This window comes from Sinohyriopsis cumingii, chromosome 12, assembly GCF_028554795.1.
Source record: "Sinohyriopsis cumingii isolate HCF-2022 chromosome 12, ASM2855479v2, whole genome shotgun sequence".
NCBI classification, from domain to species: domain Eukaryota; kingdom Metazoa; phylum Mollusca; class Bivalvia; order Unionida; family Unionidae; genus Sinohyriopsis; species Sinohyriopsis cumingii.
The window spans coordinates 36,850,807-36,877,828 of record NC_142972.1 but is presented as its reverse complement, the minus strand read 5'-3'; the positions used below and the strand labels follow the sequence as shown (position 1 = coordinate 36,877,828).

General features: G+C 37.8%; 1 protein-coding gene across 1 annotated transcript in view; it reads right to left on the bottom strand.

The window, feature by feature from the left end:
• Positions 1-24,337: 24,337 nt before the first annotated feature.
• Positions 24,338-27,022, bottom strand: part of LOC149786269 (uncharacterized) — a 44,789-nt gene continuing 42,104 nt past the window's right edge. Inside the window, exon 3 of the mRNA XM_089975918.1 lies at positions 24,338-26,770. Within this exon, the coding sequence (XP_089832044.1) occupies positions 25,688-26,770 (1,083 nt within the window). The 3' untranslated portion in view covers positions 24,338-25,687. The remainder of the gene's footprint in view (positions 26,771-27,022) is intronic.

The following is a 27,022-nucleotide window of genomic DNA, read 5'->3' as shown; positions in this document are numbered from 1 at the left end:
GTGCCTGTATAGGGACAAAGGACAGATAACGTCTGACGTCACGGTAGGGAAGATTGGTAACAATGTAGCAACTAGGGAAGATGACGTCACAGTACTGAGCAAAGAGCACAGGTGTACAGACGTAACACATACATAGCTTACATTATACTAATACAACATTTAAAATAAAAATTGGGAGGGTTAGGCAAGAAAGTCATTTCTTTTCGAGGCAAGTGAGGGACCCTGAAAAGGGCCTTTGGATTTATGCTGACATTATTCCGTTAAGATAGAGGGCATCGTATAGGTCTTCTTCTTTTCCTCAAACTTTGTCTGACTTCTGGTCCGAAAATCAAAACCCTCTTCAAACAGCTTTGTCTCTCCACATAAATTCTTCTTTTCCAAACGCTTGTATCCGTCATCCTGACAGTGGTCCACGATGATTTGACATACATGGGTAAGTCCGTACAGAACAGCATTGAATATACGAGAGTAGAGGATTCTACATCGGTCCACCTCTTGTGACAAGAACAGGTGAAGGAATGCAGCGAACTGCGGTTATTTATAGGGGAAGGGAGGATCGAAACCGATTGAGTTCATTCACCAATCTAAACACGCGTCACAAAATTCAGTCACCACACGGAGTCACTCGCCCAATCCGAAGAGAGAAGTCTGTGACGTCACATTATCTATATAGGGTCGCTAGCGTCTGTGCGCAGTCAATCCATGCGACGCAGTTTTCAAACTGTCGGTAATCTGCTTATCGTCGGCAATTACGCTCTTGGGATTACCTGATATCAGCTCACGTGCAGAGGATATTTGTTCTGTGATCTTTTGTAAAATTCTTACAAGGACCTCAGGTATACTTTAATTTCATTTTTTTCACATATTTTATTTATTTCATATTCATAGTGTACATTTTTGCTTTATTTTGTGTAATTTACTTTGTTTGATTTTGGAAACTGTAAGGTTTAATTCCTTTAAAAAAAACATTGGGTTGTTTTTTTTTAATCCAAGCCCAAAATGTCCGTGTATGCTCACGCAAAACAGGCCAAGATAAGGGACTATTTCCCCACAGACTTGAGAAATACCGACAATGGAAGATTACTACTGGCATACAGATCGCCAGGACTGCACTAACTTCAGAGAAGCAGAAAGACCAAGGCCAGCCGAACTGCTACAATACTTGGTAGCGAAAGGAACAAAAAGAAGCGGTATCAAGGGACTACAAAACGGGGGTATAGGCCTCTTCTTCTTATTTGCCAAAGGAGATGTACCTCTGTACAGGAAAGATCAATCGATAGAATTCAGAGGGAAAGCCGTGACAATCTGCGCCCCGCCGCCCCTAATCAAAAATATAGGAGAGAAGGCAGTGGACGTGCACTTCACAGGATTACCATTAGAAATACCAACCGTAGAGCTCCAAAATAAAATACAGAGAAAATATGGAGTGAAGCCCATAAGAGCCCATATGGCCACATACTGGGGATTTCCCTCAGTATACATTGGAGCCTCCCTCCAGAAGACGCCAAGAAAATGCCACCCTTCTTTTACATCATGGGTTTTCTAATTAAAACCTGATACAAGGGGTGCCAAAACCATAGACAATGCTACACGTGTGGGAACACTGGCCATCTGGCCAAGGACTGTCAGCAACAGGCTGCACAGGAGTCGTCTTCAAACACAGCTCCAAAATCATATGCAGCAGTTATAACAAACACAACGCCCGAGATAATAACAATAGAGACGGAGAGTATGGTAGAAACTGTTCCAGAACCAGAACAGGAAATGCAGACTCCAAATGACGAAACCGAGAAATGGGAGTAAGCGGACCAGACTAGTTCAGTTGAGAAAAAGAGGGCGAAAGCAAGAGCCAGGAAAATACAGAAAAAGAGAGGCGAAATTGATGAGAAAAAACCCGCTCCCGTCTATGTTATAGAAGAGCCAAACTCCTCAGAAAGTTCAAATAGCTTAGAACAGACACCAGACAATACCCAAACCAGTCTCGAAATTTCAAGAATAGAAGAGACGATAGCTACGGAAGAACAGCAAGTAGAAGTGGAAACGACAACAGCACCCAAAACAGGACAGGCCGAAACACCAATGGCTACACATAAAAGGAATATAACGGCGTCTACGCCAAAGAACACCTTCCAAAGCTGAAATCACTGACTTCATTAAAGAATGCAAATCACCATGGGAAAGAGAATCCAGGAAAGACACAAAAGAAAAAGAACAAATAAGGAGAACAGTAAGTCTAAATAGAGACTACAAAAGAAGGATCATAACTATTGGAGAGTACAGGGCAAAAAGACTACCTACTAAATCTAAATTTAAAATAACAATTCTAAATAATTCATATAATGTAAAAATAACTCTCTGTTTTAAATAACAACCTAACAACTAAATAAAAAAACTTAATTCCCTAATTTCATAGTCGAGATGGATCTAAAATTGAAAATCCTGACTATGAACTTTAATGGTATAAATAATAAAATTGAAAGTATCACAGCACAAGCTAAGAAATATGATGTAATTTTAATACAAGAAACGCACGAAATGCCGATACACGTCATGAAAAGAAAAAAAAACTAGAGGAGGACTTAGACGCCTTAGTATTTACTAGCAACCACCCAACAGAGAGAAAGGCTGGAGTGGCGACAATTATCAGGCAGACCGCCAGGGGATTAAACCTTGAAAATTTGGAAATACCGAATGACTTACAAGGACGCTTAGTCCACTTAAAATTAAACAACTGGAATATATTTAATAAATACATACCACCTGGAATTACAAGAAGAAAGACGACCTTTATACAAAACCTGAACCACTCAAATATTTGCCATGGATCACTGCATTTTAGGCGGGGATTTTAATTGGGTATCTACCGAATTGGACAAAAGTGAAGGACTAACTATAAATGATAGAACAATTTTAAAGTGGATTAGAACTTTTATAAAAACAAATAACACTGTAGACATTTTTAGAATTCTTAATAAAAACAAGAGACTATACGTATAAATATGATAACAGTAAAGAAAGTAGGATTTATATATTCTATATCTCTGAAAGTGAGACCAATGCATTAATACATTGTGAAATTTTAAAAGAAAAGATCTCAGACCATAACTCAGTACTTTTAGAGACAAAAAATTCCAAACACATTGAAATGGGGACAAGGCGTGTGGAAGATGAACAGTGCTCTAGTGCTCGATGATGAGTACGTGAGCACTGTTCGCACACACCTCAACAGGATGAAAGAACACACTGAGGATATAATGACAGAATGGGAAAAAATGAAAAATGAAATAAAACGGATAACCAAATATTATAGCAAGACAAAAAGGATTGAAAAACAGTGGATAAAAAAAGTATTCAGAAATTATGACCCAAAAAAAGACCTCTAACAGAGTCAGAAAAAACCAATAAAAACACTGGGAGGTGATGGAAAAAGAAATCCCACAAGGGATTAAACTAAGGGCGGGGAAATATGAAAACCTATATAAAAAAGAGAGGGAATATATAGAAGATTAGAAATTAAAAGTGGAGAAAACAAAAATATAGATTCAATAGTAATTAATGATAAAATTTATAAAACTAAAACTGACATTTTAGAATGTATAAGATAGTACCTTGCTGAAATTTATAAATCTTAAGATATAGATGAAGAGATAATAAATAATTATATGGGGAAACAATGTATAAGCATATATCACTAGATGACAAGAAGTTATGTGAAACTTTTATTACTAATAAAGAAATATTAGAGGCAATTATTAGTCTACAAAAAGGGAAATAGCCAGGCTCAGATGGCATAACCGCGGAAGTTTATAAGAAATTTAAGTATGAATTAATAGATTTTTTAGAACTATTATATAATAATATACTTTTTAAAGGGGAGATGGCCAAAACACTAATGGAAGGAAGTATTACTCTAATATATAAAGGGAAGGGAGAAAAAAAGATTTTAAAAAACTGGAGACCAATAACTTTGCTAAACAATGATTACAAAATCTTAAGCAAAATAATAACTAATAGAATAAAGAACTGTATAAATAAAATTATTGACATAAATCAAGGCTGGGGGGGGGGAAGGGGAAACTATTATGAATAATGCTCTATATATAAGTGCTGTAATTGAATTATTAAACATTAAAGGAGAAAATGGAGTCATGTATCTATTCGATCAAGAAAAAAGCTTTTGATCGAAAAAACATGACTCCATTTTTAAAACACTAGAAAAGTGTGGCTTTGGACCTAACATGATAAACTGGGTAAAAGCCATGTACAATAATATAAGTTCTAAAATAATAGTAAATGGATACCTCTCAAAAGAAATAAAGTATACAAAGGTCAGTTAGACGGGGCTGTCCCCTGGCTATGCTGCTATATGTAATAGCTATAGAATCCCTGAACATAAATATCAATCAAAATAACTACATTCAGGGAATAAAAATACCAAATATGAAAAGAGATTTCAAAACTATATTACATGCAGATGACTGCACTAACTTCACCAGAGATGGGTTGTCCTTCAAACATTTACAACACGAATTCACAAAATATGGGAAAGCCTCTGGTTCAGCTATAAATCACGACAATACATAGATTTTACTGATAGGCAACTGGAGGAGCAACCACCCAGGCTTTTCCCCAACCTGATTAAAAAACAAGTAAAAGCACTAGGAATTACATATGGAATGAACTCTTCTAAAGAAAACTACAGTGAGTTATTAATCAAGGTTGAAACACAAACAAGAACTTGGCTGCATAAGAAAATAAACCTCATGGACCTCATACAGGTAGCTAAATCCTTCATGTATAGCAATTGAACTATAAAATGAGCTCCATACAACTAACAGAAGCAATGATTAATAACATTGAAAGGAAAATACTGAGATTTATTTGGGACAACAAAATCCACCATCTAAAGAAACACAATATATGCAGACCTAAGGACAAAGGAGGATTAGCCCTACCTAACATAAGTGGAATACAAAAATCCAATAGTTTGAACAGATTTAAATATCTAAATAACTCTCCCCAATTACCGAGGGAATCTATTTACATACATACATATATACATACATACATATATATATATATATATATATATATATATATATATATATATATATATATATATATATATATATATATGCCGTTTTAATAACACAATATATCAAAACTATAAAAACCCCTTTGGAGGTGTAAATGAATAAGTTAATTATTACATAAATATAGAGATAACAAAAATATATGGGATAAAAATTAGAAGATATATAATATATTAAATGAGAGAGCAAGTCAAGATAAACATCCAATAGAATTCAAATATCCGAACCTAAACTGGTCAATAATATGGAAAAAAAACTTCGCGGAAATTAAATCACCAGCTATACAAGGTAGAATATTTCTATAACTACATGGAAGCTGGATGACCGGTGAGGCGGTTTTTAATAGACATATAATTAACAAAATACCACGATGCAGGCAATGTAAGAGCCATACTGACTCAAAAGAGCATATAATATTAAGATGCCCAAAGAAGGATACAGAGAGAGACAAATCATAAAAGCAAGATTATAAGTAAATATGGAACGTTTAATGGTATGCAGTTATCATTTACAAATAATATTGAGGAAAAGAATATATACAATGACCTAATAGGGTATATTAACACTATTATGAACATAAGAATGGAAGATTTTGAATCCAAATTCTAATTTCTAAAATATAATCCAAAATGAATAGGATATAAATACATTGAAACTGTTTCTAATTTTTTTTATTTGTTATAATTTGTTCTTCTTCACCATAATAAGACAGAATTTTTTTCTGTAAAAGAGGTCCTTGTAAGACTGCATTATCTTTAACAACAACTACACATACAGCACATTCATAAACACAAATACTACTGCTTCTATCCACACTATACTTTTAAAATACAACAAATACAACTATTCAACAACCTATTACTTACCACACTAAAATGCTTCTATACTATAAAAAAATAAATAAGAACAACTCAAAAAGATTTGATTCAGCAAAGACAGTCCGAACACAAGCACAACAATAAAATCAATCAAACAATATAGCAAATACATATAGCATACACCGGACAATATCAATCCATTGGCATGGATCACTGAAGAAAATAACTCCAAAACCAGCCAGGGCAATGTAGCTTTGAGACACTAGAGTAGGGCGGTGTGTAAACCCTATCAAAATTTATCCAAATGAAATTTGAAAATAAAAATATACAAACAACTTACTTAATAAAAACAAAACAAAACACCCCCCCCCCCAAAGAAAACAAGAAAACAAACATACATAAAATCCTTTAATTTAGGAACTAGAGGGTTCGTCAAATGATGTAATTCTGAGGCGGACCACACCAATAATGGAAACTAAGAAGATGATGAATTGGGGTGTACCGGCTGTGGAGACAAAAAACGATGGAATAGCATCGACTACCCAAGTCAACCCAGAACTACTTCCTGAAGAGGTTAATTTTAATTGGGATTTTGTAGATTTTCTTTCGCAAGAATTTGTTCCGAAACCAGTACCTTAGCCACCTTCTTCTTCTTTACCACACATGGATAATTTTAAACAGAGCCAGAAAGAAGAATTGGAGAAATTTTTACAGCAGCAAAAGGATGCAGAGAAAGCTTTTCTCCTTCAGCAACAACAACAAGACGAAGAGGCAAGAAGGAAACGACAGGAAGCAGCTAAGAAACAATGTAGTGAAAGTCAAATGGTCACGGTACATTGGGACATTTTAGCAGAGTTAAGAAATGTATCAGACTTCATTATTACGAACGAAGAGAAAAAGATCTTCCCGAGTTAAACAACCCAACCCTGTGACTACGCCTGCCGTACCACCATTAGTGATTTGTACCAAATCATCGACAGGAGACAGTTCAGAAGTAGGCCTTGGCCGTGGCAAAGGCTTAAGGCAGTTAAAGTTGATTAGTTCCCATTCCTAAGTTTGTCGTTTAAACCAACAAATACCCAAAGGCCCTTTTCAGGGCCACCTATTTCTCTCGAAAAGAGATAGCATTTCATTGCCAACATCAATTAAAACTAAAAAAGACCTTTTCACCACTATTGTATGTGTGAATGTATGAGTGCGTGACTGTAGGTTCTTATTCTAAAAATCATAACCAAGAGACATTTACATTTTATGTCTAGTCTATTCTGGTACAAATTTTACAATTCATTTCACAGCACAACATAACACTTTCAAAAGTTCTTAATCTTCGTCTGTGTCTGTTTTCACTCTCTCTGTTTTTTAAATTTCTTCACTTTCACATTTTTTTTCTCCCACTTATTCCTCACTTTCTCCTCGTCTTCTTTTCTCTCTCATGTTTCTCTTTCTGCACGTGTCTGCGTTCTTTCTTGGGGGAGGTAACCTCTTCTTCCTCTCTAGAATCCCTCTCTTCTTCTTCTTGCTCCTGTTGTTTCTTTGTGCAATCTGAAGACCAGTGTCCTTTTTCTTGACAATGATAACATGTATATTAACTTGTCTCTTCTAGCATCTGGCTTGCATTTTTGACGGTCTGGACACTCTGAAGACCAACGCCCTTTCTTCTCACAGATATAGCAAGTATCTTGACTTTTATCTCGAAAGGAGGGTGAGTAGTCCGTCGGCTTGTCTGAAGAAAATTTTCTGATGACCACTCGCAAAGCTCTGATCAAACGTTCGATCTGTGTAGGCTCTTCCATCGTTCTGCTTGGTTCAAGAGTGAAATGAGTATGGGAAGGCAAGACACACACTCATTATATTTACGCTGATCTGCTATGGATACAAAGTGAGCCATGGGGTTTAACATGTAGTCATTTGACCTTTTGAAGTCAAGATGGAAAGATCGCTTCAATTCGTGAAGAAAGAAGAAGAAGAAAGTAAGAGACAGAAACGTGCTTTATCGCCTCTTACAATAGTCCTGGCACAAATTCATGCCAGTGATTTTGAAGATGACATGAGTGAACCAGATTCCAGACCCAGTAATTCTACACCTAGTCAAAGTTCACCTGTAAACCCTGAAAATTACTATCACATTGTAGAGACGGAAAAGCGCTCCTCTAGACAATTTAGTACTACGGCTTACATTTACAGGGTGAAGTTTAAGGATTTCGAGGCCGACGTACCGCAGGAGAAAGCTGAGGGCTTCATCACTGAGGTGTGGGATTCTTTGTTAACTCACTGAAACACCAATGTAAAGCCAAAGAAGACGATCGCTTGAGACGTTCTATTCATCACGACGGTTTGAAGTCCCCTGTTTGGATCGAGTTCAGTAGCCCAGTAGAATTGACCCCTTCCAAAGTCATGGACAAGATACAACACGTGCAACAATCCAATGACATTTTTCACATCACCGATGGAAAAGCGACACTGTTCATGACCCACGTCTCTCTCCCCAAGGGGAGGGGACAACGCATAAAGGTGTTATTGGTGGACAACCTTCGCGGCACCAAATTAACAACTCTCAAGACCACATGTGTTTAGCCCGTGCCATCGTGGTGGGACAAACGCATGCCGACAAGAACGACACGGTAGAATGGAAAAGGGCCTGGGAGAACCGAGCAAAACAACGAAGTGAAGCAGAACTCCTGTTACAACAAGCCGGCCTGTCCAAAGACCACCCCCCCCCCGTGGTATTCCTGAAATGCAAAAATTGCAAGATGTCATAGCGCCACGCTACACTTTGAAAGTGCACCCTCAAGAAGTACGCGGGCCTCTGTTGTTTTGAGGCAAAGATTTTAAGGATGGAAAATGCATTCACGTTTATTATCACAATGAACATTTCGATACTATTACCAGTATCACCGGATTCCTGGGATACAGTTATTACTGTGAGAAATGTGACTATGGTTATAACAATCGAGAGCAACACAAACACTGTGGTTCGAAATGCTCAGGATGTTTGGCCTTTCAACCCTGTCTGGACGAAGGACAAGAACGAGTGCATTGCTCTGCTTGTCAGCGTACGTTTGTCAGCTCTGCCTGTTACCAATAACATCTAAAAACGCAAGGTTCACAACAGAAAAGTGCTTGAGATTGTGCCCCACTTGTGGATAAGCCATACTTACCAATAATGCCAAGGCACACGTATGTTCAGGAAAGAAGCGATGTCACATTAGCCACCAAATCGTGGACTTGGAACACCAATGCTACATTCAAGAATACCAACCCCAACAGGAAGATGATGACCACAAGAAGAAAGGGAATTTCATCTTTTTCGATTTCGAATGCTTGCAAGAGACCGGCATTCACATTCCTAATTTCTGCGTGGTTCACCGAGCGTGCGAGAAGTGCATTCAAGAACCTATCTTTAGTCATTGCCCTCAATGCAGAAAGATTCCTGGAGGACGTGAGCAAATCTTTCGGGGACCTAACACGCTAGCCGAATTCGCTCAACGGATCTTTGACCCCATCGACAAAACGTGGAGCCAACAGGACATTGAACGTTACGGAGATTGACATCGTCATGCCACCGTGATGGCTCACAATTTCTCCGGATACGATGGACAGTTTCTCCTCAGATACTATACGGAACAAGGCATCGAACGCCCTAAAGTGACTTTGTACGGAGCCAAATCTATTCCATGCAAGTGGTACAAGTACAGTTTAACGATTCGATGAGTTACTTGGCCATGCATTTGAGTCGAATGCCTAAAACGCTTGGAATGACAGAAATGGCCAAAGGTTACTTTCCTCACTTTTTCAATTACGAAACCAATAAATATGCCTTTCTACCCCATTTGCCTGAGGCTCACGATTACGACCCCGACAAGATGCGTACCATACAACGAGAAGCTTTCTACGCTTAGTACCAGGCTCACGCTTCGGACCCTTTCGACTTTCAGGAAGAAATGTTAAAGTATTGTCGTTCCTAGTTGGACATTTTACGGCGTTGCTGTGGAAAATTTCGAGAACTGTTCATGGAACACGGAGGGGTCGATCCTTTGAAAGAAGCCTGCACCATTGCCAAAGCGTATTCCTTAGTGTACCGTCATCGATTCATGCCCGAAAACACCCTGGCTGTCATCAGTCCTCAAACGACCAATTTTGTCAAACGTCAATACTCGGTCAAAGCCCTACGCTGGTTACATTACTTGTACGACAAGGAAGACAAATGGATTCCGTACGCCCGCAACGGAGGAGGCGAAAGGACCACGGGAACGTATTCGGTATATGGCTGGGACTTAGAAAACCCCAAGATTGTGTACGAGTTTAACGGTTGCTTATTTCACGGATGTTCCGTCTGCTACCTTCAACGTGGCACTAAAAATAAGATTTTACAACGGACCATAGAAGACTAGTACCATGCCATTTGTCAGCGACGCTTGAAGTTAGAACAGCAAGGATACCAAGTGGTGGAAATGTGTGAACACGAGTACGATCACCGTTTGAAAACCGATCCTGAGTTTAAACGCATCGTAGAAAGTTAGAAGTTGATGGACCCCTGAACCCGAGGGACAGTTTGTACGGAGGACGGACGAATGCCATCTGTTAGCTGTACCACGCTAACGAAGAGGAGAAGAAATCAAATACTTGTACGTGTGCTCACTGTATCCTTACGTGTGCAAATATTGTCGCTTTCCTGCAGGGCACCCGCAATTGTTGAAGGAACACATCGACCTGGACCACATTCGACAATACGAAGGCTTGATCAAGTGCAAAAGTTTGCCTCCCACGGACTTGTATCATCCCGTGTTACCTCACCATTGCCAAGGCAAACTGTTTCCCATTTGCCGTAATTGTGTTTAAACGTGTAACCAAGACCAGCCTGGTCAGCACACCAAGGAAGAACGCGCCTTGACGGGGACGTGGGTCAGCGTGGAATTGTTCAAAGCTCTGGACCTGGAATACCAACTGTTAGAAGTGTACGAAATTTACCACTTTCCCAAGACACAACAATACCACAAGAGCGACGAGACTCAGAAAGGCATTTTCGCAGACTACGTGGATGCCTTTTTGAAACTGAAACATGAAGCCACTGGCTATCCTTCCTGGTGTAACACTCCCGAAGATCAAAATACATTCAAAGAAAAATACTGGGAGCAGCAAGGTATCACTTTAGACCACATCGAGAAAAACGAAGGCAGGCGATCGTTTGCCAAAGTGATGTTAAATTGCTTGTGGGGCAAAATGGCACAACGACCGTGTTTACCCAAGACGGAGCTCTTGACAGAACCTTCCCGCTACTTCCAGATGATTCACGATTAAACCAAATACATGAAACACGTGGACGTCGTTCGTGAGGATTTGATCGTGGTCAATTACGAAGAAGACCAAGACTTTGTACAAGCCCGTGAATTTGGAAATGTCATCATTGCAGTCTACGTGACAGCTCATGCTCGCTTAAAATTGTACGAATCTTTAGAACTGTTAGAGCATAGCGTCCTGTACTTTGACACGGACAGTTGCATTTACATCGATCGCCCGGGTCAGCAACACCCTAACATCGAAGGAGACCGTTTAGGAGGCTGGACAGGCGAGCACCCCGACGAGAAGATTTTAAGTTTCGCTAGTGGCGGTCCTAAAAATTACGGCTACGAATACCGAGACAAACAAGAAGTACACACCGAATGTAAAGTGAAATGATTGACTCTCAATTATCGCACCAGTGAAGTGGTAAACGTTGGGGTATTGAAAGAAGCCTTGCAGTCTGGAGAGGATGGAAACTTTAAAGTGACCACCTACCATCCGAACAAGATTGTACGTTTACCCACTCACCAAATCGTCAGTCGACCCTTTGAAAAAGTCTATCAAATCGTGTACCAGAAGCAAGTGCGTCTTCCCAATCACTTCACTTTGCGGTATAGACATGTCTATATAAAAAATTGGTTGTAAGAGGATAGCCACCAACCAGAAGAATGACTTCGTCACAGCAAGAATCGAGTGAGAGACCCAGTGAGATCTCCATGTTCAAACCCTACCATTTTCCGGTCGTCTTACCTGACTATTGTGATTGTGTCCGTCGATTGGAAAAGTTTCAAAAATGGCCCACTGATAGGGAAAGATTACCTACTTAGAATGTTTTAGCTAGAACAGGATTTGTCTATTTGGGACCTGAGACTGAATTGGGATACAAAGTACAGTGTTTCAGTTGCGGCCTGAGGTTACGAACAAGATTCAGCCTACCTGGGACATGTTCGATGGTCTCCCAATTGTCCCTATTTACCTTTATTGGGACGATATCAGTAATCCCTGAATGGATACTTTACAAGAGAATATTCGTGGTTTGCCTGTGGAGTTGAGAGAACGCATTTACCGAGAACTGGTCAAAATTCAAGTGAAAAGAAAAGAACAATTGCATCCGTTACGTCACCGGTGCTTAAACCACTGATCCTGAATGCTATAAAAGGACTAATTCAGTTGAAAGTGTTCCATTGGTCAGACATTCATTAACTACCTCTTGGTTTAAAGGATTGGTTTGTTATTGATAATTCTATTTGCTACCAAGTAGACTTACTGCAACAAATTCCAGAGCAAGAGGTAGAGAATTAACAAAATATTTTACACAATGTCACCTTAGTGAAACAGGTAACTTCTGAACGAACTGTGATGTGCAAGTTAGTGACTAAACAATTTTGATTCGCCACTGGAGTAAAACCATCTTTGGGCAGACAGTACTCTTATTGTCTCCAACAAAAGAGAGTTTTAGTATGACCTAATCATGGATACTTTACATGAAAACATTCGTGGTGCGCCAGTGGAGTTGAGAGAACGCATTTACCGAGAACTGGTTAAAATATAAGTGAAACGTAAAGAACACTTAAACCACTGGTACCTGAATGCTATAAATGACTGATTCATGAGAAAATAGAACCGGAGGAGCAGGAGAGAAAAAGGAAAGAAAAGGATGAAAAGAAAAAAACTTTATTACCTCACCTCATGATGAGAGCTGTGTGTGAGGTTAAGCCAGAGGCAAGGACACCTCCACAGAGGCAAACACTGGACACTATACCAACACAACAATCTCTATCAGCACCACAGCCAGTAGCAGTACATGTGCGTAGAGATAATATAATGAGACCCCAACATCCTGGAGTATGGAATAGAAGAAGAAAGAGGGAAGTTTTGACAATCCCAGAGACAGAAGATTGGGAGAGTGAAGCGAATCATCCTCCCTCAGCACTCCCAGCTAGAAGAGTGAATTGGGAGAATGATTGGAGTAGAAGATGTGTTTGTGGGGCAAGGCCCGGAAGGTGTAATCACTGACAGGTGCATATGGAGTTCAAGAAAAACAGCCATTTTCAGGGATAACAAAAACTCTAGAAAAGAGACTATTCAATTTGCCAATTAGTGTGATTGTGGAGTAGTGTGAATTTAAAAATTTACTCTTTTACTAATGATATTGTGTGTGTGTGTGTGTGTGTGTGTGTGTGTCTGTATGGGTGTTTGTTTGTAAGCGCTCACGTAAGTTTGTGTGATAGTAGATTATTGGGTTTTGTGATCGCACACGTACGTTTGTGTGGATAGTAGAGTGTGTGGTTTTTAACTTTCCTTCTGTGTGGATAGTAGATTTTGGGTTAGATATTTGCTTCTTCACGTGCGTGGATATTAGATTTTGGTTATGTTTTTTGCTCCTTCCCGTTTGAAGTAGAAGAAGAAGAACCCATGTTGTGTAAGTATATAATGTAAGTTATGTCTGTGTTATATCTGTACACCCGTGCTATTTGCTCAGTACTGTGACGTCAACTTCCCTAGTTGCTACATTGTTACCAATCTCCCCTACCGTGACGTCAGACGCTATCTTTCCCTTGTCCCTATACAGGCCCACTATGTTTTTGACTGCATGTTCCCATTGTTCCTATATATCTTGTCCCAAAATAGGCCCAAAGGGGGTCTGTAATGTATTTTCTCATTGTCCCTATAATTCTTGTCCCTAAACAGGCCCGGGGGTGGGTGGGTGTCTGTAATGTATTTTCCCATTGTCCCTGAATCGCCCCACTTCACTACTGAGGTATTTGAACTCGTTAATAATAATATTTGTGTAGCACAATTATAATACTGTAGAACAAAGCGTGTATGGAATACGTAGACATGAGTGAGTGCGTTGACCTGTTAATTTATTTGCCATTATTCTGATGAATGGTCTGTGAGAGAGTGATGAAATTTCCTTAGAGAGGAGCAGCGAGACCAGACTACGCTGTTAAGGAAGCTTTCAGTGTGGACGTGGAGGTTAGACGCCCAAAGTGCGTGAACGGGGAAAAGGCTCAAAAGGGCACGTAGAAGACGCCATAATGACGTCAGAGGTTTGGGTGCAGGTGCAGCGCCGGAAGGACACGTAATTGTGAGCACCAGCAGCGCCAGGAGAGTGTATTACCCAGGGTACCGGAGTACCAAAGAGTGGCAGTGACTGTGTCAAACATCGGTAAGGAAACGCTCTCTCTCTCTCTCTCTCTTAAGACCGTTGTTGTTGTTGTTGTTGTAGGGTTAACGCCATTTTTCAGCACAAGATAGGCTGTATATGGCGGCCAGTATAATTGGTGGGGGAAAACCCCGGAAAATCCCGGGAAGAACCACCGACCCACGAGAAGTTACTGGCTAGCTTTCTCACGCACCCTCGTTAGTCGAGCCTGAGACTCGAACCCACCCAGACAGAGGTGAGATGGCAGTGATCCGGAACGGTGAGCGCTTTAAACCACTCGGCCACGCGGGGACCCCTTAAGACCGCTAAATGTATATGATGACATTTGGCAACTTCTAATAGGTCATCGATTGTACTATTTTGAAAGAGCTGAATTTGAGAAATTGTCACTGGGAAATTATTTAATTCATTTGTTATATTTTATTAAATTGTTATACTTTCCAGCTTGGTTTATTTATATACTTAGACCGTCGGCATTGTTGACTTGGAGCTCGGATCTATTTAAATTTTAATTGTCCATTTTTCTCCGGTATTATAAATAGTACCGTACGATGAGTGTGACATATACATACATGCATGCATATATACATACATACATACATACATACATACATGCATACATACATACAAACACACACACACACACACATACATACTGTCACATACTGTCACGTTATAAGTACTGAACAGTAACCAGATTGCCACGTGTATATGCTAGACCCTTAGGCTAATTATTCGTTTTACAAATGTTGCGAGTGTCAGCCTTGCGAACAATGAGTGTGATAGCGATGTGTACCCAGCTGGCCGGCCGACTGATGTTACGATAGTGTAAGCCGACATCAAAAGGATGAGTGGGAAGCCAGTTGTTTACAACATGGCCATATGAACTTCTTACTGGCGTCTTATTTGGCTGCGTGCGATTCACACGTAAGTTGCATGAATTGCCGTTGTTGGCCTCAAGGAACATCAAGTGGGGGTCATAAATCCACCCTTGACAGACTGCCGGGGAGGGGGCAATGTCTGCGAATTATGTAGAAAATGGGTGAATCGTAATCCACTCGGAAATGAGCATGGTGTGGCCACCATAGGAATCGCAAATTTAAATATAGTGTCTTGAAACTAAACGTCAGTAGTCGCTAAACCATCCTGCGGGAATTACATAAGGAAGTTAAAAATTAATCCGACGTCATTCGAAATTGGCGGGAAACATTGTTATTCTGGGAATTACAAAGGAGCTTCGGACAGGTCAGCGACTCATTTGCTCGACTGTCGAAAACTATTATGTCAAGGAAGCTTTTAGGGACCGGAGGGGATTTTGGAGACAGAGAAGGGAAATACCCTGGTAGAGTTGGTCCCGAGTCTCTGGGAGACAAGAAAAGGAGAGAACGGAAGTGGAGGAAGTGGAAGGGTGAAAGACGTATTTGTTGGACTGAAGGGGTACTGGGTACCAGTCAAGAAATACTACAGATGAGTAGAAACACAGGACAGGCGGAAATTCTATCACACTAAGTTAGGTGATGAAATAGACCGTCACTTGCTCGAGTGAAAGACGAGTGATAGACTTTTGAATATTGAATTTCATTTGAGGATGGACTATCTGTTATTGAACGGCATTAAATTTGTTTTTGATTTCAATTCCACCTTTTGTGTATTCAGTAATTTAACTGTTGGCATCGCTGACTGGGGGCTCGGAGCTGTGCATCTCTATCACTACTTCAATTTCTAACAAAAACGAGCCAGGGTGGGTCTTCTGTAATAATTAAAGATTACACATACATACATACATGTAACGGTACATATATACATACATACATACATACATACATACATACATACATACACGCACGCACGCACGCACGCACGCACGCACACACACATACATACATATATGGATCGCGACTCGAAGCCAATTATTGCATACATTAATTTCTGCAAAATAGAAAAACTAAAGGAGAGTTTAAACAAACTTCACAAGATTCAGAAGGAAGCAATATATTGTTTAGAATAAAGAGCTTTGAAGTGCAACATTTGATATGGCTCTCAGACGACTGTGTCCCTTTAAGATTCACCTAGGTTTTGTATAGCACTATTGTGAAATGTAAGTTAGCATAAGCGGTCCATGCGAGACGTTATGTGAGGATCTGTGGCGCCATATGTGTACAGAATAATGCAGAGAACTCCGCGGTATAAAGCGTATCGCATTTGTTTACTGTTGTAAGGAATTGATGAAACTGGTTTTAATTATTCCATTTATTATTCCGTGGATGATTACTATCCTAATTTTCTATATCTATGAGAAAGACGAAGTCACCAAACGCATACCGGCCGTTGACAGGATCAGCATTACATGGAGTTATTTCAGAGACAAATGGGTTTGTAATATTTTCTACTCCGGTCTCCATCGACAAAATTTCAAAGCAAATTACATGGCTAATTAAAACAATCAGTTCTTCAGAGCACACGAGAAACCACAGACAGCTTACTTGATTACTTGCTTACGCACTCGATTTTCCAAGACGGTTTAAAGATTTAAAAGGCTTGTTGCAAAGAATCGTTATTGTCGTTCTGTTATCTTCATTTCTTCTTATAGTTCTTTGATTTTTTAACATTTACAACCTTTAACCTTACCAGGATGCTATTTGTCAATTTTCTCGTGTACCTGATTTCGCGCAGATGTAGAATGTATAACTGGTGTTTAAGACACAGATGGGTAATTCATGAGGATCAATAGAACTTCAACAATCTGATTGTCACGTTTGCCTGCCAGCGATTACGTAAGTCAGGAACAAAGGAATGGATTAGCGCAATGAGTATGTCGACCCTGCACTGTTACGGCGATTTTGTTTGTACAAGAACCCCCCGTTAGGTGTTAACACTCGCATATAGATGTTAGAAGCTTTTGTTCTAAGAACAAAGGACCCTCAACGCTATTGTAAATCTCCCCGCTTTGACAGATGGCCTGAGACTCGTCTGTTAATCTGAATCGACTGGGGGTAGAATTGATATCCAATTAGAACTGAGGAAAGGTGGGGCCATCAATTCGAACCAGAACTTAACAGTCATTTGAACTGATAACGAATTAGTGATTTGTAAGCCGTCGTACTGGTAAAGCAGAATATACTCACTCCGAGGGAGCCACTCGTGATTTGGCGGGAAAACTCTTAGCACATTCTAAGGACAGAAAGCTTCGTAAAGGTCAGTGAGTTATTTGCTCGATTGTTGCAAAATGTTACGGCATTGTAATTGTAATTAAGTGCAGTATGTATATTTACTTACTAGAATCGTTAGTCCATAGAACTACCCTTGTATTGTTTAATTTACATGCGTACTTGAGAAATGAGCTGTGATTATGTAGATTGCTCGCTCGTCAGAATTGATATTGTAATACGCTATTTAGTTACTTCGTAGTAAACTAATGTATTTATTCATGTGATAGTTTAGATTTTGCAATTGTTGAATTAAATTGTAATTTTGGAAATAGTTGCAGTGTGTAAATCTAAATGATATGAATATTTGAATATTTGTGTACACTTGTGGGAGTGTGATGTACAGAAATGCATCGGGTTATTGTGATATTGTTGAGAATAATGAGATTAAGAATATATATATATATATATATATATATATATATATATATATATATATATATATATATATATATATATATATATATATATATATATATATATATATATATATATATATTGATGTGACGCAATTTAGTGATTTCTGTATGATAAGTAGGATACATCTCTTATTGCAACGTTGTTTTTCTAAGAACGTGTGTGTTTTTCGATGTGCACGAATGCGTGACCAAAGATGTAGATAACCTTGATCTGATGATTGATTGATTGTTGATTTAGTGTCCTTGTGTTTTTCGTAGGAAGCTTTTGGGGACAGAGTAGTCAAGTCCCGAGTCTCAGAGAGACAGGATAGAAGTAGGCGGAGAACAAGCTTCGTTGAAGGAGAAAGAGAGAAAGAAAAGGAGGAGGAGAAAAGAAGAAAAAAGGGGAAGAGGACAGGAAGAATCGGAGAACTCCGGAAGGAGGAAAGCAATTGGCGTAGTAAACACAGATGAGTAGAAACCAAGTACAGGGGAAAGTCATCTCACACTAAAATCACGTGATGAAATAGGTTGTCACATGGTCGAGAGGAAGCAGATTGGTTGAGAACTTAATATCGTTTAATTTGTATTAAATTGTTATTCTTTTGGATTTCACCTTTGTGTTCTTAATAATTTAATTGTCGGTATTGCTGACTGGGGGCTCGGAGCTTTACCTCTCTCTATCACTAATTTCACTTCCTACAAAAACGAGCCAGGGTGGGAATTCCACAGTAATTCAAATAAATATTGGGAGCGCCCCACCCCAACGTATAACAGTGAGTCACAATAGAACTTCACACTGATGATGACTTTTCAAACACAAATCGTCTCTTTCAAGTGCTGTTGATCATTATTATTTTGTTCTCGGATAACTAAATCATATTACATGTTACTCAGGCTGTGTCATACATGACATACATGCTTGTATACGCTGTGATAGGAATCATGTACACTGGACAAGATCTAGACCTACTTGACAGTTACCTTTCTTCTCGTGATGTATTCAAAGATTCAAAAAGATGTTCAAAGTTTATCAAGCAGCTCAATGAAAAGTGAGATGAAAAAGAAGTACATAAAGGAGCTAACATGGATGAGTGTCAGCAAAAGTATAAAGCTTTAAATCACAGTCAAAGTCAGAGTCAAAATATAGATTTGGCATTAGTATATTTCGAAAATCCATGAAGGACTCCTTCAGCTGAATACAGCAAGATGTAAATCATATTATTGTTGATAACCCAGAGAACAATCAAAACTCAGAAAAAGACAGCAAAACCCCCCCCCCAGCAACTCCCACCCCCACAAAAAATGTCACTCCCCCCAACAGCTAAACTTCAATACACATAAAACCTATTTCGTATGTAAATATGAATCTTGTTTGGCACTTGCTAACTTCTTATAAACTCATTAAAATGTTATTCTTTAAAACATAAAATACTTGGAATCCCTCCTCTTAACAACTCACATATTACAGGAGGTATGGAGACGATGTTGTCAAATAAAATAGTTGATAACCGGGAGCGGAACCAGAAATATCGCTTAGCTTAGGAGTCTATAGGATGGAACCCGTTAATCTTTCTAGAAAAGTGCCTAGTTTATGTTATTAATATTTCGAACAAAAATATTCCTTATGATGATGATTGATCCTAACATTTGATATAATTTTTGTCAGTTTTATGCAAGTGTGATAAATTGAATATTTTGTGTAATATATACAGCGTTTGAGGCACTTGTTCAAAATATATAATTACGTCACCGACTAAGGATGTGTGGATATATATATATATATATATATATATATATATATATATATATATATATATATATATATATATATATATATATAGTGTGTGTGTGTGTGTGTATATATATATATGTATGTATGTATGCATAATACATATGTATGCATATATATATATATATATATATATATATATATATATATATATATATATATATATATATATATATATATATATATGCGAAACTCACATAATCTGTAATCTTATTATCGACATCATTACTGTGGCATAACACACTAAACTCAACATTATCTCGTTACTGTTTTAATTGTTTTAATAAATAGTATGTATCCCTTAAACGTATGTACTTTCAGTGGTGAATATCATCAGGAAAACGCTCTAGATTCTTTTCGTGACAAAATCTTGCCATATTATTTCATTTATTAACCCGCTTTTTATAACTGTGATGACTATCAATATTCAATGCTGAACTTTTGTCCATCATTATAGATTGTAGTTTTAGATAATGGTGATTAGTAAACAAGACGTTTTCGTAGCAAGAGTCCAAGGTTAGTTTTGTTTAGTTAGACTAGTTTTTCCCGCTGGAAATCACTTAGGTTACAGGTCAAGGGAAATATGTATAAATACGGATTTGATAAACAAATACTTTATTCTATTTTAGGTCAGTCTTTAGGAATCCGCTTTGAGCAGAATTTACAGTTGTGTTCAGCTATAATTCTAGTGGAATTATTTATTAAATATAGTCACTGGATTTTTTAAGTTCTCATTACCTTTGGATTAACACAATGTTGTGAAATTATTGCAAACTGATTCACAGACAACCTGGATAGCATCCATCTGGTACATCAGATCACTGAAGACTATTATAATTCATTCAGAACATTCTATATGTTTAGACTTGTGATAGGACAGTTAAGGTAAATTGGGATTCAATTTAAGTGTCCCTTGAATTTTCTTTTTGTGTTGTAGTGATATCAAATAAACAAGGTCATCTGGCACTGGATTTCAAACTGACATGGTAACGTTGTTCATCTTGTAAACATTTAACATGTAAAGATAAAACTAAACCTTGAAATGAGGAAAAACGACTTTTATATTAATGTTAGAATGTACAGTTAATCCGAAATATATCATAACAATTTCTATTTCAAAGGCGTGTACACGCACACAAACAGCAAGAACATCGAGACGGTTTTACAACAGGGTGTTTACTGAAGGATACGGAGAAGTTTCCACTAATGGTGAAGTCCGCAATCGAACTGTTGGTTTATAAGTCGATTTGAAAAATGAAATGGAGCAGTTATGGTAGACCATCTCGCCCAGTTTTGATGATTTAGAAACAACCATTCAAACCACACGTACATTTTAGGTTATACTATTAAAGAAGACGGGTTTAATACATCCAAATTTCAACATACGAACACTAGCAAAGATGCAAAAGACAGACTCCAAAAGACCCCGTCCCCTCCATATTTATTTCTCGAAATGGCAATCTTATTGCTTCTCTCTCTCTCTCTCTCTCTCTCTCTCTCTCTCTCTCTCATGCGAATGGTCAAGAGTAAGAGATTTATCCGCTCCAGGAAAGGGCGGAACGATAAAAAAGAGCTGAATAATGAAAAATGTATGATACATTTGTAATAGCAGTATTTAGAATCAAATTGTTTGCATGGCTATGTTTAAGCTAGTTGAGACCGTTGGCTTTAAGACACGAGGAAGAAGGACAGAAAGAAAGAAATAGTGCAAGAGGAAAACATCTAAATTACTGAAGAACAAAAGAAATTAAAAGAAACACTCACGTAATAATAATAATAATAATAATACAGCTTTTACGACTCCTTTCCGAAGGAAACACTTTATTATTTATGAATGGAGAACTACAAAAGGTCTTATTTTCTATTGTTTGTACGTTATAGACAAGATGTGGATGTGAACCTAGGTTACAATGTATCGTTATATAATACCTTTATTATCACTTTTTCCGATAGGTCTATGCACGTAATAAAAAATAAATAAAACTAGGATGAAAGCATCTAGAAGCATTATTTCCAAGCCACAGGGTAAGTTTACACACCCCTTCCACATTGTCAATGTGGAAAACAAAAAAAAAAAAAAAAAAAAAATTAAGGCCCACATATATGTACATCCATGAATTCGGCCAACTGCAGATTCATTTCTACGAATCTTAGTGGTCAGTATAAGTTAAACACGTTCCATATATAAGACTAGCACGTCATTGCTCAAGGACACTGCTTGTATAGTGTTTGTAATCTTCAGTATCTGTCGAGATATCTAGATCCTATGCAAGAGGAGAATTGGTTTAAGTCTTGTGAACTTGTAGCCAAGGTCTAACTGGTGACTGGGCATGTCGAAGAATGAATTGCCTTTGTTTCCGGTTTGTATGTACTAGGGTAGTCTTTCACTGTTCTGATACTTCATTGGGTTCCGCAAGTAATTAATGTGTACAGAAATTCCAGAGTAATATTTTCATGAATTTAATATTAGCAGCATGTTTTAATTTAGAATGACAAAACAATTCGAAATTATTATTTTTGTACAAAATAGTTTAATTTATCTGATATTAATTTTAAATATTACACATATATTTACGCTACTTTAATCAACTGTTTAATACGGGTCAAGCATACCATCGTGGTGACCCTGTTGCGAATGACATTCGGACCAAATTCAACTTCTGGACAAGTTTCTGATGAAACACAAAATGTCATTTTTTGGTTATTAACTAGCGTATGTTAATGTGTTAAGTGAATGTAATCTTTTGTAAAGGATGTCATGACAGAATTTGTTGAGGTAATTTCTCAAGTCCACTAAATATTTTTTCTAAATATTTGTTAAGAGGCCCCCCCCCCCCCCGATAAATATAATATCTTGCCTTGGTATTGGCATCGAACTCAAAATTTTCTCTGCCTATTATATCAATAGTGATGGTGTAGGGTACAGTGTAAATACTTCCTGTTATGATCAACAAGTTGTCTAATGTTAGTAAAATGACATGCACAGGTTGTCAATCAAAGTGGAAGCTTAATCATTACAACTTTCTCTACAGTTTTTAGATTTAAGAACTAACGCACACATAGGAAATTCATCTACTAAAAGGTACGGACCATTAATTTGTCGGTTGTTATGGGGTGGGTGGGGGTGGTTGTCAGTTGCGATTTTGTTTTGAGCCGATTATTATTATTATTATTATTATTATTATTATTATTATTATGTGATATATAATATAGTTTGATTTTGCTGTAAATCACTACAATATATTTTTCCAGCTATTGAGAGACGGAATTTTAAAAAAGGTAATGTCAGGCCCCTGCCCAAAACATTAAATTGTCGGTTCCTAACATAATTGATGTTTACCATGGGATGTGTAGCGTAATGTTCGGAAGTACTGCTGTGCAAAATTGTCCGTGGTACCAAGTTCTAATAATTCAAATCCCTAGTTGACTAGAATATATCAAGTGAGTTAGTACGTATAAGCACAAGAAAAACTTGAGAGCCAAAATCTTAATGAGAATCTTATATAACTGCGACCTTGAATCCGCGGTCAAAGGGCCGAGTTAATGTGGGTATTGGCATCCCTCTCAAAGTTTCCCTGCCTATATGCGTGTTTGTGTGTGTTTTGGATTTGTAACGTAGCTTTAACAATTTTCAGTCATATCACTACGATCTCTGCAGCGCAGCAGTTTATAGCGCTGAAAAGCACTGGGACATCATGCCGCAGACATGCAGTATCATGTCCTAACCAGTCACATTATTCCGACACCAGGCCGACGAATCCTAATACTAATCTTTTAATACTGAGCTCCAAGGGAGGCAGTTGTAAGTACCATGTTTTATAAGTCTCTGGTATGGCTTGGCCGGGGTCTGAACCCGCGACCTTCAGCATCTGAGGCGGACGCTTTAACCACCAGGCCACCTGAGCGGTCTCCCTGCCTATTATATTAATATAGTAAGTGCTCACTTCAGTATCAAGTTCCTAATTTTATTAACAAGCTGTTTAATGCCTAATGTTAGCACTATGTTATTCACAGGGTGTCAGATACAGTGTAAGCTTGTTCATCCCATGTTTAGTTCTAGCTTGTACATTACAGCTTATTTCAAAAATTAGCATACACGTAGGAATTCATCTACTATAAGCCACAGAACACTCACTGTTTCCGGTTTTCGCAGGCGGGGTGGGTGGTTGTCGGATGCAATTTTGTTTTGATCCGATTTATTATTATTATTATCATTACTATTGCAAGTATTTTAATTCGATTCCTATGAACTTTGTCAAAAAATGAAATAAAATAATTGAAATGGTAAACTGGTGCAAAATAATTCTATGAGATTATTTGCCGAGTACAATCGAATGACTTGTTTATTGATTTTCTTGAGTTTGGTTTCATTCTTTCTGACGTATCAAATATAGGCAATAAAGCCACATTTACCGCACGAAATATTAAGACCTTATGGTTCGTGTGGAATAAAATAAACATAAAATGACCTATGGGAAGGTTGAACATATTTATTCCTACTTGTATGAAACAAATTACATACTTTCATGCTTAAATGAGCAGTAAACATCAATGAAATCTCATTGTAATAAAAGCATTACTGAAAAACAAATAAAATCCTATACTATTTTCTCTGCTTCAAAAGTAGAATAGCTTTGATTGAAGTGAAGGTTTTGAATTGTCTTTGTAAAATTGAAAGAGCGAACTGAAAACTGATATTAGAAATGATTGACAAATTAAGAATACACCCTGATAAAATGTCATTTGAATTTAACGAAGTTTAAAACAAATAAAAAAATTGTATGCTTATATATCTGGTTGAAGTCCATCATTACAATAAATACTCAACTTAAAAAAATATCACATCAAGTTCTTATACTAATCCAGTCTGAGAGACAGGGGCAGATTAAAGTTGACGATGGTGGTAGTAGTGGTGGTGCTGGTGGGAGGCTGGGGCACCTAAAATATAGAGACACAAATACACCCTTAACGCTTTTCTTAAACTGACCTTTATTCTTGTATACTTATTTTAGCTATATTTGATGAATCATTTGAGGGTTTATTTAAACACATGTAATTTGAAACACGCGATCCAGGGGAGCCAATTACTATGGGGTGTGGGGTTGGGTTGGGTATTTTCCCATGCATTTCCACCTTCGTCTGGCACTGCTGAGATGAAACAGATAGTAGCCTTTGATGAGCCATCTGAAATTCGATTTGGTACCACTTACTCTCGACAAAATTGTACGATAACACCAGTATTACTCACTTATTGGACTCGGCGACAGCAGTACATAGACGTTTATCATCACATAAATTAATCTGAAACAATCAACATCCACTCTCACGACTTTTATGCAGGGTTTCCATTTTAATTTGTCACGTGATCAAATTTTCTAGTCAAGCAATACATTTTCTTAGACAAGGAAAACCCTGCCTACGCCAAGTTTGCCGTTTGAAAAGTGATTTAAAGCCTTCGTACATTGAACACATTGAATCAAAATGAGAAAATGAAAGCAAAGAGACATTTGTGTGAAATTATGCACTAGAGCCCTTCAAAATAAGGCATAGCATATTTGATTATTTTCCAAAACCAAACATCGTCGTGGTTTACATACGTATTTGTCTATGTATAATCTTTCATTTCAGGGACCTGTTTAGATTTATTTATTTCACATAAAATAATCATAATGTTTAAGCGTTACGTTCTGCTAGTGACCGTTGATGAGTTATCTGAGATTAGTATTGGCACCACTCACTCTAGACAAAAGTATTCGATAATAACAATATGACTCGGTTTCTGGAGAGATACAGTGTTATCCGCAATCGCTGCTCGTACCGGGAAATCCGTTTAATGAACGCAGTCTGCAGTTTTATTTATTTTTAAGAACCGGAATAATTCCTGCACAATGAAGTCGTCATTCTTGTCGAAACAAAAACATGATCCAATTTTTAAACATTAACTGGGTCCACATCATGATTGCAGATTCGCCAGCAGAAATTAATGTAAATACAAACTTTCAGAAAATCACGTTTCCAAAAGAGAATAAAGATAATAATGACTACAATCACGAGGGCCCCAAGTAAAGTTGCTAGCGTCGAAACCAAGGTGAAGCTATTTAGTAATTCCTTGGTTTGACTTTCGATAATACTTGGACACATATCCGAAAACAACGCATTCGACACTAACATAGTTGTGTTGGAGGATGAAGTAGTGGTTGTTGTACAGGTCAATGCAGAAAAGTCTTTAATTATTTGAACGCTAAAATATGTGGAATTGCTAAAATAGTTTAGAAATTCACAATCACATGTCCATGGATTATCTGAAAGATGGACTGATGATGCAAATGACATTTCGTACAATACATTTTTATCTAGTTTGTGGAGTAGGTTTTTGGACAAGTCCAGCTTGTATGTCGCAGGAAGATGACTGAACGATCCGACATCTATAAAAGATATTCTGTTGCTGCTAAGTGATAATCGTTGTAATTTGTTTAGTCCAAAGAAAGTCTTTGACAAAATTGTAGATATATAATTTCCTTTAAGATGTAGTGTCTTCAGTGATGATAATGTCGCAAATGCGTAATCATCTATAGTATGTATATTGGAATCATTCATATATAGATATTCGAGGTGTGGCATACTTGATAAAGAATGTCTTGACACTACACTAAAGTTATTTCCATCCAGGTACACATGAGTTGCTGCTGGAGGTATTTCCTCTGGAATTACATCTAACCATTTTCCTTGACATCGGACAGCGTTAACTGATCTGTCACTGCTGTGCAAACACATGCATTTATCTGGACAAGGGTACGAACATGAACACGCATCTACGTCACAGCATGAACATTTCAAAATGTTACAATCACGTTCATACTGACAAAGGAAATCTTCGGTAGGAAGTCTGAAGATAAAAGAATCATTAGTTTCGTCAAATGCTGTACACGTAAGCTTGTGTAGATCTAAAATAAACACGCCGTTTGTATTTTGAGACGACCACCATATCTTGATCCATTGCATGCTACAATCACAATGGAAGGGATTTCCTTGTAGTTTTACCAAAGTCCCTATTGGTGATGATGATGACAACGCAGTTTCCTCGAGATATCTTATCTCATTATGTGAAAGATCGAGAAGTCGAAGATTAAGTAGAGATTTGAATGCACGACTAGATACTCCTTCAATTTTATTATTTGAAATCACTAAATGTTCAATCCGTCGAAATTTACCAAACGTGTCAGAGGATATACGCAGCCTAACATTATTGTAACTCAGATCAAGTGT